The 15,969-nt window shown below is 53.1% G+C and overlaps 1 protein-coding gene across 1 annotated transcript; it reads left to right on the forward strand.

The window, feature by feature from the left end:
- The first annotated feature begins 9,535 nt into the window (after positions 1 to 9,535).
- Faap20 (FA core complex associated protein 20) lies at positions 9,536 to 14,222 on the forward strand. Its single transcript, XM_005368658.3, has 4 exons — positions 9,536 to 9,597; positions 10,084 to 10,228; positions 10,331 to 10,611; positions 13,690 to 14,222. Exons 1-4 carry the CDS (start codon positions 9,536 to 9,538, stop codon positions 13,760 to 13,762), a joined length of 561 nt encoding a protein of 186 aa, XP_005368715.1. The 3' UTR covers positions 13,763 to 14,222.
- The last annotated feature ends 1,747 nt before the right edge of the window (positions 14,223 to 15,969 follow it).

The following is a 15,969-nucleotide window of genomic DNA, read 5'->3' on the forward strand; positions in this document are numbered from 1 at the left end:
AACCACATGGTAGCTCACACCATCTGTAATGAGAGCTGATGCCCTCTTCTGGTGCATATGAAGACAGAGCACTCATGTACAGAAAATATGTAAACAAATAAATCTTAAAAAAAAAAAAAAAGAAAGAAAGAAAAGAAAGCTAAACTGTTCTGTTTTTCAGCTCCATGGCCTGGAATGGATGCACCTCAGCCACAGCTTTCCAACTCATAAGAGAAGAACCTTCCTCGTCTTGAAAAGGACTGGACAAATAAAGCCTTTCCTCTCAAAGGAGGCTCTTGATAGGGAAGGGCAGGGTTTCACAGGTCTCCCAGGGCCCTTCTTCGTCCTTCACACTTTATTTCTCAGGGGGAAAATCAGCCACTACCATCACAATACACACACAGAGGACTAGCGCCCAGGGTAGGTGGGCTGCAGACCTAAGGCGGCGTCTGTGGTCCTGAGCAGAGTCCTCACACGTTAGTGTGGCACTTCTGGGGACAGAGAGACACCCCAGACCCCATAGCATCCTTGTACTAGAATGAGCCCATACTGAAGACAGCTTACACCCCAGTGGGAGCCCCTCATCTTTCTGGTCTCTAGAGAGGACAGGTCTTCTAGCTGATGGTCACTTAGTGCCAGCCCTGATGGTCACACCCTTGAAATATGTCCAAGCCAACATGAAATTCACTCTGCATGCAAAACACACTGTATTCTCAAAACCTAGGGAGAACAGAAGCGTACTGAGGAGCAGGCTTATAATGTGTGTGCCGGCTGCTTCCATGTAAGGCACTGTGTTTAACATGCACACCATAATTGATTTATACTTCACCTACCTCCTTCTATCTTTCTATAGGAGGCTATGTTAAATTTAACGTGACCTATGTGTGCTTTCTGTTTCTACCCTGTAAAGTGTATTGGGATCCCTTCTGACTGGGAAGTGTCTGAGCCAGAAGACTTCAGACTCAGGTGTTGGACCTAAAGGAAATTAGAGCTAAGGAGGCCTTACAGTATTGTAAACTGCCCCACCTGGTGCTCTGAGGCCCACAGGGATCCACACCGTTGAGGAAGCGTGGGGCGTGGGAGAGCTGAGGTACGGCAGGCTCTGGAGAGGAGCTAGGTGTGGGAGACACAGAGCAGCAGATGGACGGACGGCTGGGAGTGAGTGCAGGTCACAGGAGAGGTTGACCGGGGTGCCAGCCAACAGAAGGCAGCGCCGGCAGGTGACCGTGGGTAGAGATTGGCCAAGACTGCCCTGCTCAGTGCCTCTTTCCGTTCCCCAGGCCATTTTAACTGCTAGTCCAGAAAACTGGGCAGTGGGCACAAGGCAGTGGGCAGACCTTCATGCCTACTGAGTGCCCACCAACTTCTGGTCACACTGGGCAGCGGGCAGACCCCTGAGAGGAGGCAGGGCATCCTGAAATCCTGGATGTGTGGGATTTCTAAGTCCCTGCTCACGTGGCCTAGTGTTCATCTGTGGTGCTCCCACCTCCTGTACCCACGTGAACTCACAGTCGGGCGATGGTGGCACACACCTTTAATTCCAGCACTTGGGAGGCAGAGGCAGATGGATCTCTGTGATTTAGAGGCCATCCTGGTCTACAGAGCAAATTCTAGGACAGCTAGAACTCTGTTACATAGAGAAACTCTGTCTTGAAAAGCCAAACCAAACCAAATTAAAAAAAAAAAAAAAGAAGAAGAATGGAAAAAAAACTACTTCTGGAGCTAATTGTCTCCAAGGAATGGGGTCCCTCCAAAGAGCTGAGCAGATGAGGTGCAGGGGTGGCTTCCACAAGTCCATTCCGGATGTGCCAGGGTGACAGGCTATGGCCAGAGCCCAGCACGGGATCGCAGCACTGGCAGAATTAATGGCATGCCAAGCACCCAGGCTTGGGGACAGCGAAGGACACAGGCCTGTGACCTGGCTGCAGAGGTGGTAGACTGTGAGCATTTGGATCAGCTTAGTTTGGCTGTCTGTGGGAGATGACAAGGGGTGGCTAGGCACGGGAGCAGAGTGGAGGTGCACAGCCCTCTCCCAGTAAGTTTCTGGGGTCTTCCACCACCTGGAAGGCAGCTCGTAAAAGATGTAAGGAGACCAGATGGCAGGATGCAGCCACGCAGGCTACCTAGCCTTGTTTCTGTCACCATGTCAAAACACCATGTCCAAAAGCAGCTTGGGAGGAAGGGACTTATTTCACTTTACAGCTTTTGGCCCATCATCCAGAGAAGAACTCAAGGCAGGACACAGAGGCAAAACTGAAGAGAAGTCATGGAGGAACACTGCTTACTGGCTTGCTCAGCCTGCGTTCTTATAGCATCCAGGACCACCAGCTCAGGGGTGGTGAGCCAGGCCACAGTGAGCTGGACCCTCCCACATCAATCATCAATTAAAAAAATTGTATTGGGCCAGGAAGTGATCATGCACACCTTTAATCCCAGCACTCAGAGGCAGAGACAAGTTTCTCATAGATTTCTCACAGATCTCTGTGAGTTCAAGGCCAGCCTGGGCTACACAGCAAGTTCCAGGACAGGCTCCAAAGCTACAGAGAAAAAAGTCTCATAGGTTGCCTATCTGGTGGGGGCATTTTCTCTCTTCTCAAATGACTCTATCTTGTGTCAAGTTGACTGAAAACTACCCAGAACACCTTGGTTGGGTCTTCCAGGATGGGGACTCCAGTCTCAGGTCCTAGAGAGGGCTACTTCATCCCCTGACCCCTGATATCCAGATAGACCTCACTCATTGCTAACAAGCAGGGAAGACTTGGCTTCAACGCCAGCTTGGTCAGTCACTGTCATGTGTCCCGTGACATTTGGTGCATGCCTTGGGCCTCAGTTGGGCTCATCTGTACATGTATCAATCCACAGTACCTCCACCACACACAGGTCATGGAAAGCACACATAGGTCATGCTAAATCACAAGGTTGGATGTGGCGGGGAACAGCAGTTCTTAGGAAGAGGATCACATGGCTGTGGTGAGGGTTGAGATCCCAGGGGGCAGGGCGTATGGGATGTGGCTCGAAGAGGATGGACCCAACAGTCACCCTCAGCTCGACATGTCCCCTCTGCTCAGGCCCCAGGTGTAGACTCTTACCTGTTGCCATTTTGAGGAATCAGGGTACTGCCCCTACCTCCATCCCAGACGAAGTCTTGGGGCACAGGCCGGCTCCAAATCTGGAAAGTGAGACACTGCTCCTACCCAAGCAGCCCATCCTGGCTGAAGGGGTAAGCGGGCCAGCATCCGGTTGACCCCAGAGAGAACAGCCATGCTGAGTGGAGCTGACGACAAAGAGAGGGAGGGACACCTGACTCAGCCAGGTCTCAGTCAGGCAGATTAGCCTTAAGTGCAGAGATCTGTAAGGAGAGTGACCTCGCCACAGAACGGCCCACGGAAAAGAAACAACAGAGTGGAAGGTAGAACACGAGGTGGGATGTGTTTCAACTCCACCCTGAGCTGTGTGTTGGTCGTAGTTATGGGGCAGAGCCGTAGATTCAGCCAGGTATCAGACACTCTCTGTGGACAGAAAGCCCTGCTGAGGGCGACTCACAGTCCCTAACCAGCTCCGCAAAGGAGGCCCCTAGCGAGGAAGACAAAAGCTATCCATCCCATAACTACCTTATGCAGAAGTGGGGTAACGTAGACCTGATACTCTTGGTGCTGGGTTTCAGGGTGGCACATGGTGAGTAAGCTGGGAAAAGGCACCTCCTTGGGCACCAGGGGAAAGATGTGGCTGAGGGAATGCAGGATAGTATCTGGGATCAGGGCCTGGGAGTCACACACTGCTCAAGTTTACTGGGACAGCCCTACTAAGCCTGCTTCTCCAGTCTACAAGGAGCACAAGGTGGGGAAATATAAAAACTTTGGGTCAAGGGGCTGGGGAGACTGCGCAATCAGAAAGTACTTGCTGTACAAGCATAAAAGGACCCGAGTTTGATCTCCAAAACCCATCTAAGAAGATAGGCACGTTTGCAATTCCAGCACAGGGGAGGTAGAGACCGCTGTATTCTTGGGGGTCACTGGCCAGTCAGCCTAGCCTAACCAGCAAACTTAGTCCTACTGTCTCAGAAAATAAGGTGGACAGCTGCGAGCTCCTGTAATTGACCCCTTACCTTGACAAGCACATACACATGTGGGACCCATAACACAATTATGAATGTACACTTGCACGTGCACACACACACACACACACATACACACACACACACACACGTGTGCGCTCACACACACATTAGTTGAGCCGAATGCATTTCAGATAATTTTTTCCCCTATAACATACAATTCTTCCAGGTGAGCAAATAAGACAGACCCCTAGGCAATGCCTTTTCAATTCCCTGCTCACTGGGTTCTGGTTTCTTCTAGAAAGTGCTGTGAAGCCCAAAGAAGATGCTCTTGTCCTTGTGTTCCTGGATCTCAGGAGCCTGAGCTTTGTGCCAAGCCCGGATGGCTCACCTGCTTGATTTTCTAGCGCAAGGAGTATCCAGGGTGTCCACGCGGTGTCATTCCAAGTCAGACTACATGCAGCGGTGCAGCTCAGCAACACAGCATTCAACTAGCATGCCTTGGGTTCTATCCCCAGAAGCAAGGGCAGAAAAAAAGAAATCACAAAAAAACCCAAACCAGAAAGTTAGAGTGTAGCGGCCACAGCCCGAAACTGATGGCGGAGATAAACACCACCCATGATCTGTGCACTTCAGATGCTGCTGGAAACCTGAACCCCACCTGGCTGAGGGGCCCAGAAGCTCGAGGGACCTCCAGCATCTGGGTCAAGGGCCTTCCCATGAGCAGGTTTCCTGTAAATGCTCTTGGATCCGGGTCAAGGCTGACTCTGTGGGAGCTGAGAAACCACAGCCTCCCCGGGGAGTCCCCTGGGGTTCCCACTCACCCCTTACACCAGGAAAGCTTGGTTTCTGCTTGACTTGTTGTCTCCACAGGAGGGGCCCCCAGTTTTCCCCTTCTGCTGCCCCTGCTCCATAGGGCTTGGTCCCTATCTCTGCTGTACCTGTGGTCCCGCAGTTCTTCTGAAGCTCCGGACACAGCTGGGGCACAGCATACAGGACTGCCCTCTGGAAATTACCATGCAGTAATTCAGGAAAACCTAGAAGGGCATGGGGGCGGCAGGGCTGGGAGGCTTCTTGTTAAGGCTGGGCCTTAGGGCTGCAGGAGGTAGCCACCTGGGGAAGGGCCGACAAAGGCACAGGCCCTGGACTGAGCGTGAACTGGGCCATAAGAAGGTTTTGTAAAGGCGCGTCAGAAGGACCTCCGAGGACAGGAGTGGCCAGGTGGAAGCATTGGCCAGAAGGGGGGCCGAGGAGTGAGAGCTGAAACAGGCAAGGTCTAGTCCCCCAGTGCACTCTCTCCTAGAGTCCCTTGGCATTTTGGGTAAGGTTGCCCCACCCTTGGCTTTGACCCGCCGACCACATGCAGGTTCTAGCCATGATCCTAGGCTGGAGGCATGAGGAGGTACCATATGGGAACCGTAATGTCTGAGCCTCCCCCTTCCCCCGCACACCCTTGCCCCCACACCCCATGTGCGGGCCTGAACAACCACTCTGCTGCCTGACGGATCCTGCGATGTTTCCCAGGCAACTGTCTCATACAGCCTGTCTGCCTGGCACTCCCACACCCCATAAATGCCGCCGTGCCTGGCTCCAGGCAGCTTTGCCTGCTTGGCATACACAGACCAAACGCAGCCCGCTGCCTGACTCTGTCACCCAGGCCTCTTGGACATCCTCACACAGCCGGTGAGCATTGCTGGGGTACCCCATGCAGCGAGTGTCCTGCCGTTCTGCCATACAGAAGAATGAGGATAGCTGAGTGGCACCAGCATGTACCCAAGCATGCTTGCCTACCACGGGTCCCACTTGAAAGCTAGAGCCCGTGTTCCTTTCCGGGCTCGGTCACAGACAGATGCTGTCATGACCCACATGTAAGGTAAATTAATGGTAAACCTGTCTCCAAGAAGGCAAGGAGGGTATAGAGAGCCGAGTAGGGCTCGGACTAGCCAGCAGCTGAAGACTGGGGTCTGATGGACCGCTTCACCTAGTCCAGCAGCTGATAAGCCCCTGTTAGTGGCAGAGACCAACTCTGGGACCAGCTAGCATAGTGAGGAGTTAGAACCCTGTTAGCACCACCCTGAGAAAATGGCTGTGGAGACACCAACCTCAGAACCTCCTCATTTCTGAGACTAACTTTGGAGGGTGGAGTTTGGGCTCTTCCTCCAAAAAATATGGTCTGCCGGGCTGTGGTGGCGCACGCCTTTAATCCCAGCACTCGGGAGGCAGAGGCAGGCAGATCTCTGTGAGTTTGAGGCCAGCCTGGTCTACAGAGTGAGTTCCAGGACAGGCTTCAAAGCTACAGAGAAATCCTGTCTCGAAAAACAAACAAACAAATAAACAAAAAAAAACAAAACCAAACAAACAAAATGTCTAATGGTAGACAAAGCCCAGGAGATGGAGGTCTTCACCGTGAGGCACGTTTTGGATGTAGGAGGCTTCATTGCTTCCCACACTGGACAGCACTTTCTGCTTCCCCCGTGTGTCTCCTCCAAAGGGCTGAAATATCCTTTTGTAAATGTGAATTTTCGTCTCAAAACAAAGTTGTTTCTGCAGTGCAAGGGTCATTCCCAACCAGAAAAATTATTTTCCAATAACGTTAATCCCTTTTCACCATAGCACATGGCTCAGGAGATGGGTCTTCTCATCAAGTTCAACTTTTACTCTTTAACTGCTCCCCTCTGTGGCGGTGTGAGGATGGACATGAGCACCACAGGGTGGGCATTGAGGTCAGACGACCTCCACTGGTGGTCCTCACCTTCTGCCTTGTTTGAGACAGTCTCCTGTTTGGCACTGGGTATACAAGGCTAGCTGGCTCAGAAGCTTTAGGGAGGGGCATGGATCTCCTGCCCCTGTCCCTGTCTCAGAGCAGCACTGGGATTACATACATACATACATACATTTCATACATACATTACATTACATACATACACACTCATGCTGTCATGCCTGGCTTCACGTGGGCTGTGAGAACTGAACTCAGCTCCTTACCCTTGCACAGCCAGAAAGGATTTACCACACCGCTCCATCTCTCCAGACCCAATTCAACTCTTTGGTTGGTTTAATTTTTGAGACAGGGTCTTTCTACAGAGCCCTGGCTGTCCTGGAACTCACTCTGTAGATCAGGCTGGCCTCGAACTCACAGAAATCCACCTGCCTCTGCTTCCCAAGTGCTGGGATTAAAGATGTGAACCACCACCGCCCAAATTCGACTTTTAAAGCCTGTTGTGATACTTTGCAGACAGCTGGGACAAAGTAGGTTTGTTGGGGTTGCCCATCACCCCTATTTCTGCCTCCTCAGGTTCTAAAAATGGTTGGATTGGGCCTAGAGAGACGGCACAGTGGTTAAGAGCACTTGCCGCTCTTGCAAAGAACCTGGGTTCATTTCCCAGCACTCACATGGTAGTGCACAACTCACCCCACTTCTAGGGAACCAAGACCTTTTTTCGACCTCTGTGGACAACAGACACACTTGGCATAAATACATGTATGAAGACAAAACAATGACACAGATAAAAAAAAATCATTTTTTTTTCTTTAGAAATGGCTGGATCCTATAATTCCTGGGTGAACTCAAGCCTCAGGGACAGTGGTCGACAAGAGGGATTCAGATGTCGGCAGAGCTTCACTCGCTCAGCACAGAGCAGCAGACCTCCCTTTATTCCGTCCTCTGCTGAGGAGTTCCAGGTTGCTGGCCACAAGGCCTCTGCTGGCCCCTGCCCTGGTGGCAATGAAGGAAGAAGGACAATCCAGGGGATGCAGCAAGTCCCAGAAGGGCGTTTCACACCTGCCTGAGTGCTAAACCTGGAGGACCCGTGTTCTGCAGCTGGGGCAGGCTATCCTGGGGTCAGTGCCCCTTTCTTCTAACAGCCAAATGTCTATCAGAGCGGCAAAGGCCGAAAGATAATGGGGTACCCTCACTCTCTGTGTCCTTAGCCTCAGGGTGCTTGAAGAGAGAACTCCTTCAGGCGTCCGCAGTTTGGGGGTAAGTCTGCCTGGGTAGCCACACAGGCTCCGCCCCTGCTTCACGCTGACCCTCTGGGCCAGCTGGTGTTGCACCTGTGCAGGCAGTCGGGACATCTGGGCTCTGCAGAGGAGGGGTACGGAAGAGGCTGGAATGCAGAAAATCTCAGGGAGGCCCCTGTGCTCTGGTTTTAGGGTGTGCCTGAGCTGGGCCTTCTTGCCCACACAGGGCCCTTTCAGCACTTGGCTGGGCACCCTCCTCAGGCCTTCCTCCTGCTTGGAGGTTGGAGCCAGACCTCCTAGAGTCCTCAAGGTTCCCTGCAAAAGTACAGTGATACTTTCATCAAAAGCCCAGGAGCCAGGTCAGTGGGAGCCAGGGCCAGGCCGACTGGAAGTGTTCCATCAGCATGCGCTTTTTAGACCTGGGACTCCTCACAACTGCCTTCTCACCTGGGTGGCCCAGTCCCAGGTCACACCTGATGGTTCAACACGAGACCACCCCACCCTGGCCCTTTCTGCATGGGCAGCCATCGGCTGCACCTTTGGCCATCGCTCTGGGCTCTTAAGCCTAGTAGAGGCAGGTTCCCAAGATGGCCACTCTCTAAAAAGACCTCAGAACAGAACCTGGTGTGTGATCTGGGATCCTTTGGAGATTAAACTTCTCATCCTCTTCAAATCTGCAGAGATAAAAGGCAACCTCAGTCCAGAATCCATCCCCTGCTTCTAGGCTGGACCACACACGGTGGGGGTGACCTCGCCTAGGGATGGGAGGCAAGGTTCTGATGAGGGGAGAGCAGGGGGGAGGGAAGAGGACCTAGGAAGAGGGAGGGGTCAGGGAGTCAGATGGTTGCCGATGGGGCTTTTGGAACAGCCCTGACCCCTGGGGGCTGTGGAGAAATAGAAAGCCACTAGTGTACGCCAAGATATACACTAAAGTCCCTGGGCGTCTGCTGCCACCAAGTGACGGATTTCAGAATTGCAGGGCGGGTTTATTGGCTGGATAGGAAGCCCGGGTTTCTGTGCTTGGTCCCCTGAGCTTTGCGGCTCCGTTGCCTCTTTGGTGGAGAAACCCAGGTCCTTCCATAAAAAGAAAAAAAAAAATGGTGGTAAAGTTGGATCTGGAAGTCCTGTCCTTGGGACCATCCTGGGAAAGGCTGCAGAACTGGAAACTGAGGCAGAGCATTGTCTAGTACCGCCGGGAGGTGGCATGGGCAGGGCAAGCCTGACAGCTATCTGCACTTGCTGTTAACAGAAGGGCACACCAGGCTCCAGAGTGGCCTGCACAGGGTCGGGTGGGCCCAGCCTCGCACGCCTGCAAGCTGGGGGGGGGGGACAGCTCTACCGTCCCGCCCCTCCCTCAAGGCGGCAGCGTAGCGCCCCCCAAAAGGTTAGGATTCCGGCGCCTTAATTCTCAAGTGCCACAAAGGGGAGATGGCACTCAGCAGAGTGGGCAGTGGGGGGGTCTGGAGGCCACGGGAGCTGGTCCGGGTCGGAGGGCGGGTCGGGTTGCACGTCTCACTTCCGCCGGACGCTCTTGGGAGAAGGATGGAGGAGGAGCAGAGGCTCCGGGGGAGGCTGAGCCGCCGCAGGCCGCCCGCAGGGGGCGGGTGAGGCGGGATGGAAGGGAGAGGGTGGGGGCGCTGGGGGTTCGGGCAGGCGGCGGGGCCGCGGGAAGACAAGGGGGGGGGGTACCGCGACTTTCCCGTCGAGGTGAGGGGTTCCTTGCACACTTGCACCCCGCCACTGTGAGGCCTGCCCCCAGCAATGCTCCGCCTTTCTCCGGGCGCGGTCGCTTCTTCCGCCCAACCCTGCGGTCCCCCCCCACCCCCACGCACACACAGCCCCTCCACCCCTCTTCCCGTCGCCTTTCGAGGCTCTTCCTGAGAGCCAGCCCCGGGCTCCATTGCCCCTAGAGCCCACTTAGCCTCCAACGTGAACTGCACTCCTGATCCCTTACTTCGGACTGCCCCCCTCCATGACTCCACCGTCGATTCCTTCCGCCCCCCTCCCCCAGTCTTGCTACCCCTCCCTGTAGAGCCCCTCGTGACCTCCCTTTCGGGATTCTCTGGCTGACACTTCTTGTTGCTTCCCAGGGCCCCCAACTGCCCGCCCTGGTTTCTCTTGGAGGACCGTCAGAGAGAGCCATGGGCTGCCCTGCTGCGTAGCACTGTGAGCGGGAACGTGGATTTGACCCCGAAAGTCGAGCCATTGCCAACACTGCCAGCTTTGCCCGGCCAGGTGTGTCCAGAAGCACTGAGGGATGTCGTAGGAGAGGGTTCCCAGGCCCTGGGGGAGGTCATGGTGGCGGCGGCTATGACCCCATGGGCTTCTGTTTTTCAGGAGTCTCTGCCTGACCCAGAGCCCACTGTGCCTCCTGAGGTCTTCACTGTGGGATCTAAGACTTTTTCCTGGACGCCTTTTCCACCTGCCCTTGGTGGTTCTGGAAACTCCTACGAGTTGTTCCGCGGGATTGGTGGCTCCCTGGGGTCACCCACTCCAGCCCTAAAAGGATATCCTGCACCAGATTCCCGTCAGACTCCCAGCACGGAAGAGTGTGTGTCCGTGCAGAGTCCACCCGTGTTGCTGAACTGCCCATTGTGCCAGAAAGCATTTGACCCGAAGTGAGTGTTCCACCCCAGACTTTAGGCTTAAGATTTAGCCCGAGGTAAAACCTCCTGCTTGGGAGGCTGAGAGAGTGCCTGGATGTGGCTCTTTTTATTTATTTAACTAATTTCTTGTTTGTTTGTTTGTTTGTTTGTTTTTTGGTTTTTTCGAGACAGGGTTTCTCTGTGGCTTTGGAGCCTGTCCTGGAACTAGCTCTGTAGACCAGGCTGGTCTCGAACTCACAGAGATCCGCCTGCCTCTGCCTCCCGAGTGCTGGGATTAAAGGCGTGCGCCACCATCGCCCGGCTTTAACTAATTTTTTGTTGTTCTTTGTTTTTTTGAGATAGAATTTCTCTGTGTAGCCCCAGCTGTCCTGGAGCTCACGGCTGTAGACCAGGCTGGCCTTGAACTCACTGAGATCCGCCTGCCTCTGCCTCCAGAGTGCTGGGATTAAAGGTGTGGGCCACCACCGCCAGGTTTATTTAACTAATATTTAAGTTAAAAATAGTTACATGTATGTGTCATGGTACACGCATGTGGAGGTCAGAGGGAAACTTGCTGAAGTCTGTCCTCACCTTTTATCCTGTGACCCTCAGGGTTGGCAACAGGTGCCTTTTTCTTGCTGAGCCATCTTGCTAGCCCTTTTTAAAATATTTATTTATTATGTATACGATGTTCTGTCTGTGTGTATGCCTGTAGGCCAGAAGAGGGCATCAGACCCCATTACAGATGGTTGTGAGCCACCGTGTGGTTGCTGGGAATTGAACTCAGGACCTCTGGAAAAACAGCCAGTGCTCTTAACCGCTGAGCCATCTCTCCAGTCCCCTTTTGAATTTTATTCTATCTATCTATCTATCTATCTATCTTTGGTTTTTTGAGACAGGGTTTTTCTGTGTAACAGCCCCAGTTGTCCTGGAACTAGCTGTATAGACCAGACTGGCCTCGAACTCACAGAGAGAGATTCACCTGCCTTTGCCTCGTGAGTGCTGGGATTAGAGGTGTGCGCTACCACTGCCCAGCCCCACCTTATTCTTTGAGGCAGTCTCTCACTGAACCTAGACTCATTGTTTTGGCTAGGCTGGCCAGATGAGTTCCAAGGATCCACCCCTGTCTGCTGCCACCCCCAGTACTTGGGTTGTGTGGCACACTGCCAGTGCTTGCCCTTTTATGTGGATGATGTTTGCACAGCAGGTACTTTATCAATGGAGCCGTTTCCCCAGCCTCCAAACTGTGGCTTTTTATCAGAATCAAGTCTTTATGAATTTGGGAGGGGCCCCAATCCCAACCCTCAGCAACAAGTATCTCTACCCATAACCACATAGCTCAGACAAAGGGATGTTGGGTGTGGGCTGGCTCGAGGCAGGTTGTGGTTATCCCTGAGTGGGTCCTGTTTATGTGACAGTGAATGGTTTGCAAAGTTGGCATCTCCATGCTTCTTACCCATCAAGAGAACCAGGGGCAGAAGCTGGGGTTGGGAGCCCTTTTGGGAAATCCATTCTCGCAGAACCCGTGTGATCTTGCCAGGGTTCCCAGCCCCTCTCTTTCCAGGAGGGCTTTTTGCCTGTGCCGTCTTTGCATTTCAAGGCTAAGACTCCTGAAGACAGGACTACTGAAGGAGGAAGCTCTGCTCACTGGGCGCCTCTCAAGTGGCTGTCCAAAGTGGGTATCAACAAGGCAGGCTCAAGTCTGCAATGACTATAACAAGCTGTTACATCAAACTGTACAGCAGCTAGGATGTATTGGGCCAGCCTCACTCCTGGAGGTGGCAGCCACATCGTCGGGCTGCCTGGGGGGAACTCATGTCTCATGCTCTTGAAGGAGCCCCCTTTCATTTCTGCCCCTGTGCAGGATGTTGTCACAGTGGGCAAGACCCAGGCCAGGAGGCAGACTGGCGTTGGGTGGGTCAGCAGCTAGACCCAGAACGAGCTGTCCTGTTGTCCCCTGAGGGCAGTCTGTGCAGCCATTGCTGCCCACCCTCAAATGAGCCTGGGATGCCCTTCAGGGGGGCCAGGCAGTCTTCTTGCTCAGCCTTCAGAGTAGCTGGGAAGACAGGTGTGTACCACGCCTGGCTCATAGCTGTGACTCTATAGTTTGTTCATATTCCGATTCTGGGCCTGACATCCCTGAATCCATGCTGGTTAGCCATAGCCAGGACTCAGCTGTGGCTGGGAGTTAGCAGAAGCCCCACTGTGAAAACAGCTCTGGAGGAATCCCTGAGAACCCACTTGAGGGATGCTGCCTGGGAACTCCCGACAGACGGCTGAGATGCACACGGAACCTTGACGTTCCTTGGAGAAAGCCAGAGGGAGGAAGTGCTAATACCTTGGTTAGATTGGCAGAGGGGTTCTCAGGGACTTCAGAGACCATTTGCCGGGGACTGCCAAGTTAGGGGCTACTGGACGTCACGGGAACTGGGACTCAGGCGAGGGACCTTGCTGTCCGTCCATTCTCTGTTGTTCATCTTAGGGGAGTTCTGTTTCCATTCTGGCATGGATCTGGGCAGACTAGGATGAGGTGAGCAGGCCAAGGCCTGGGGTGCCGTGACGGCAGGTAACGGGCATCAGGTTGGCCAGCAGGATGTCCAGAGGATACTCGGGACTCCTGTGGGTAAGCTCACCAGCCTCAGACATTCAAGCTGAGCTGGCTGCTGCGAGAATTCTTTTCTTTTATTGTGTGGGTTCTGGGATTGAACTCAGGTCATCGGTCGCTATCTTGCTAGCTCCAGAGAGTCTTTGGGTCTAGCTTTTGGCATGGCCAGGATGAGTGATCCAACAGATGAGGTGGGAGCTTCTCAGACATTGGTTAGGGTAGGAGTCTGTAGGACCAAGAATCTCTGGTGTAAAGAAGAGTTCTCAGGCAACAAGGAAGGCCTAATTCAACCCTACTGACCATTTCCTCCAACTGACTAGCCATGGAAGAGTCCAGGATTCTCCTCAGTGGTTCAGAAATAGGTGGAGTTGCCAGGCAGTGTTGGCGCACGCCTTTAATCCCAGCACTCGGGAGGCAGAGGCAGATGGATCTCTGTGAGTCTGAGGCCAGCCTGGTCTACAGAGCGAGTTCTGGGAGGCCTTGTGACTGTTTCCTCCCTCTTACAGGTTAGCCCAGCTGGATGTGGATAGCCACCTTGCTCAGTGCCTGGCTGAAAGCACAGAAGACGTGGTGTGGTGAGCGGCGACTGCTGGGACGTGTCCGAGTGGACATCCGAGCACGGGCGTCTTCTGGTTTTGCTCGTGGGCACTGAGAATAATGCTGATCGCTGTGGTGCAGACAGCAGCAGGTCCCTACCATGGTTCCTCTCATTGCTGACTTAACTGGGTTTAGAATCACCTATCAGACAGACCTCAGGCTGTGTCTGTGGAGCTGTCTCCAGGGATTAACTGAGAATGGAAGACCCACCTTGGATGTGGGTGGTGCTGTCCTGTGGCCTGGGGTCTCACTGAATGAAAAGGGAAAAAGGAGAAATTGAGCTGCTTCCTTACTGGAGACGGATGCTCTTCTGACCTGGCCACCAGGGCTACAGCAACATTTGGTGTTGTGCCTTCCCTGCCGCGATGGACTGCACTTCAGCCGTGAGCCAGAATAAACCTTTTCTTAAAAAATTATTTATTTATTAATTATGTATACTACATTCTGCCTCCATGTATGCCTGCAGGCCAGAAGAGGGCACCAGATATCATTACAGATGGCTGTGAGCCACCATGTGGTTGCTGGGAATTGAACTCAGAACCTCTGGAAGAGCAGCCAGTGCTCTTAACCATTGAGCCATCCCTCCAGCACCCCCGAGTAAATCTTAAGTTGCTTTGATCAAGTATTTTGTCATAGCAAGAAGAACCCCACCCAGGCAGGGGAGCCAGGCTCTGTCACGAGGCAGAATTGGGTATCTCTACCCAAGTCAGCATTTATACACAGGTAGTGCCCTTCTCCTAAGAGTGACATACTGGATTACATTCCACAGACATTAATAATAATAATAAAAAAAGCTAATGATGTGTATTCGTGTGTCTGTGTGCATGTAAATATGGTTGCCCAGAGGCCAGAGGAGGGTGTTGGATTCCCTGGAGCTGTAGTTATGGGCAGCTTTGAACTGCTGGGAACCAAACTTGGGTCCTTTGCGAGTGCAGTGTGTCCTAACCATTGAAGCCTGTCAGTAGCCCCAGTCACATTTTACTTCCCCCAATGCACTCAGCTCTCCATTCAGAAACACAGTGCTGCAGGCTGAAAGCTTCGCTCTCACTGACTGTGCTGAGGTCCTCACCCCTAGGGACAGTGGTGTGGAGATGGAGCCCTAGGGAGGTGACAGGTCATGAGGGCCAAGCAGCCTAGCAGACAAGAACCCCAATGGACATGGACCTCCACCAGAACTTGGTTGGCACCTTGGTTTCCAGGACCAACCATGTTGGAAGCATGGTGTCTACCAATGGCACAGCATTTGCTCAGCCTGAACCAACCCCTGGTTCTAGTAGGACACTGGGCGGCAAGGAATGTGTCCTGGGCAGCTAGATCTGACTTCCACAGCATGTGGGGTTTCTGCAACCCTACCTACCGCTAAGGGGCGGGGCTCAGAGCACTTCACATCAAATCTGTTCCTGAAGAATGGAAATTAAGGGAGCGCTATGGGCCACATCTTGCCACCCACACGTGAAATGTGGCTGACATACAAAAGCAAATTTAGTTTTCTTTTTTTTTCTTCTTGTGCTAAAGCCCAGATTCTAGATAGGGGCTCCAATACCAGCCTGGTGCCCTTCCTTCCCCTTTGTGTTTTGAACTCACTGTGTGGTTGAGGACAACTTGACTTTCCTGTCACTACCTTCCAAGTCCTGGGATTACAATGTCCACTACTAAATTTGTTCGTGTCTGACCTTCTTGTCTACGGAAACTAGCGTTGGCCTGGGGTTAGCGGTAGGCGTGGCTTGAAAGCTCGAGTTAACCAGAAAATCCGTATTTTCCTTTGAAGAACGGTTCCCATGAGTTGGATGTGGTGGCCACGTGGAGTCTCAGCACTTGGCAGGGGAAGGCAAAGGAGTTCACGTCTCCTAGTAGAAATACAAAACCTGGGGCTCTGATGTGAGTGGCTGGATGGCATCTACTTAGGAGAACACTTCTCACCTGGTCCTGTGAGGCTTACACCCGTCTTTGAAAACACCCTTCCAGATACCCCAAAAGTGTTCCTGGTTTCTAGAAACTCCTAATCTAGTCAGGCTGGCCCTGTTCTAACTGCAATCCCAAAGCTGTAACCCGAGAAAGTAAAACTACACGAGACAGCACTGGGCGTGTGGCAGTGGAGACAGGCTATAGTCGGACTCAGGGGGACCTCAGGAGGAAAGAGAATGAGAAATGGGGTCTTCAGTTGTGAGGACGGACTCACTTCATGGGGA

Source organism: Microtus ochrogaster, unplaced genomic scaffold, assembly GCF_000317375.1.
Source record: "Microtus ochrogaster isolate Prairie Vole_2 unplaced genomic scaffold, MicOch1.0 UNK38, whole genome shotgun sequence".
Classification (NCBI taxonomy): domain Eukaryota; kingdom Metazoa; phylum Chordata; class Mammalia; order Rodentia; family Cricetidae; genus Microtus; species Microtus ochrogaster.

Excerpts from the sequence above, each read along its gene's own strand:
- Faap20 (XM_005368658.3), top strand. The coding sequence starts at position 9,536 with ATGGAGGAGGAGCAGAGGCTCCGGGGGAGGCTGAGCCGCCGCAGGCCG. Across the intron at positions 10,229-10,330 it reads TGCCAGCTTTGCCCGGCCAG|GAGTCTCTGCCTGACCCAGA; the intron begins GTGTGTCCAGAA and ends TCTGTTTTTCAG. Across the intron at positions 10,612-13,689 it reads CAGAAAGCATTTGACCCGAA|GTTAGCCCAGCTGGATGTGG; the intron begins GTGAGTGTTCCA and ends TCCCTCTTACAG.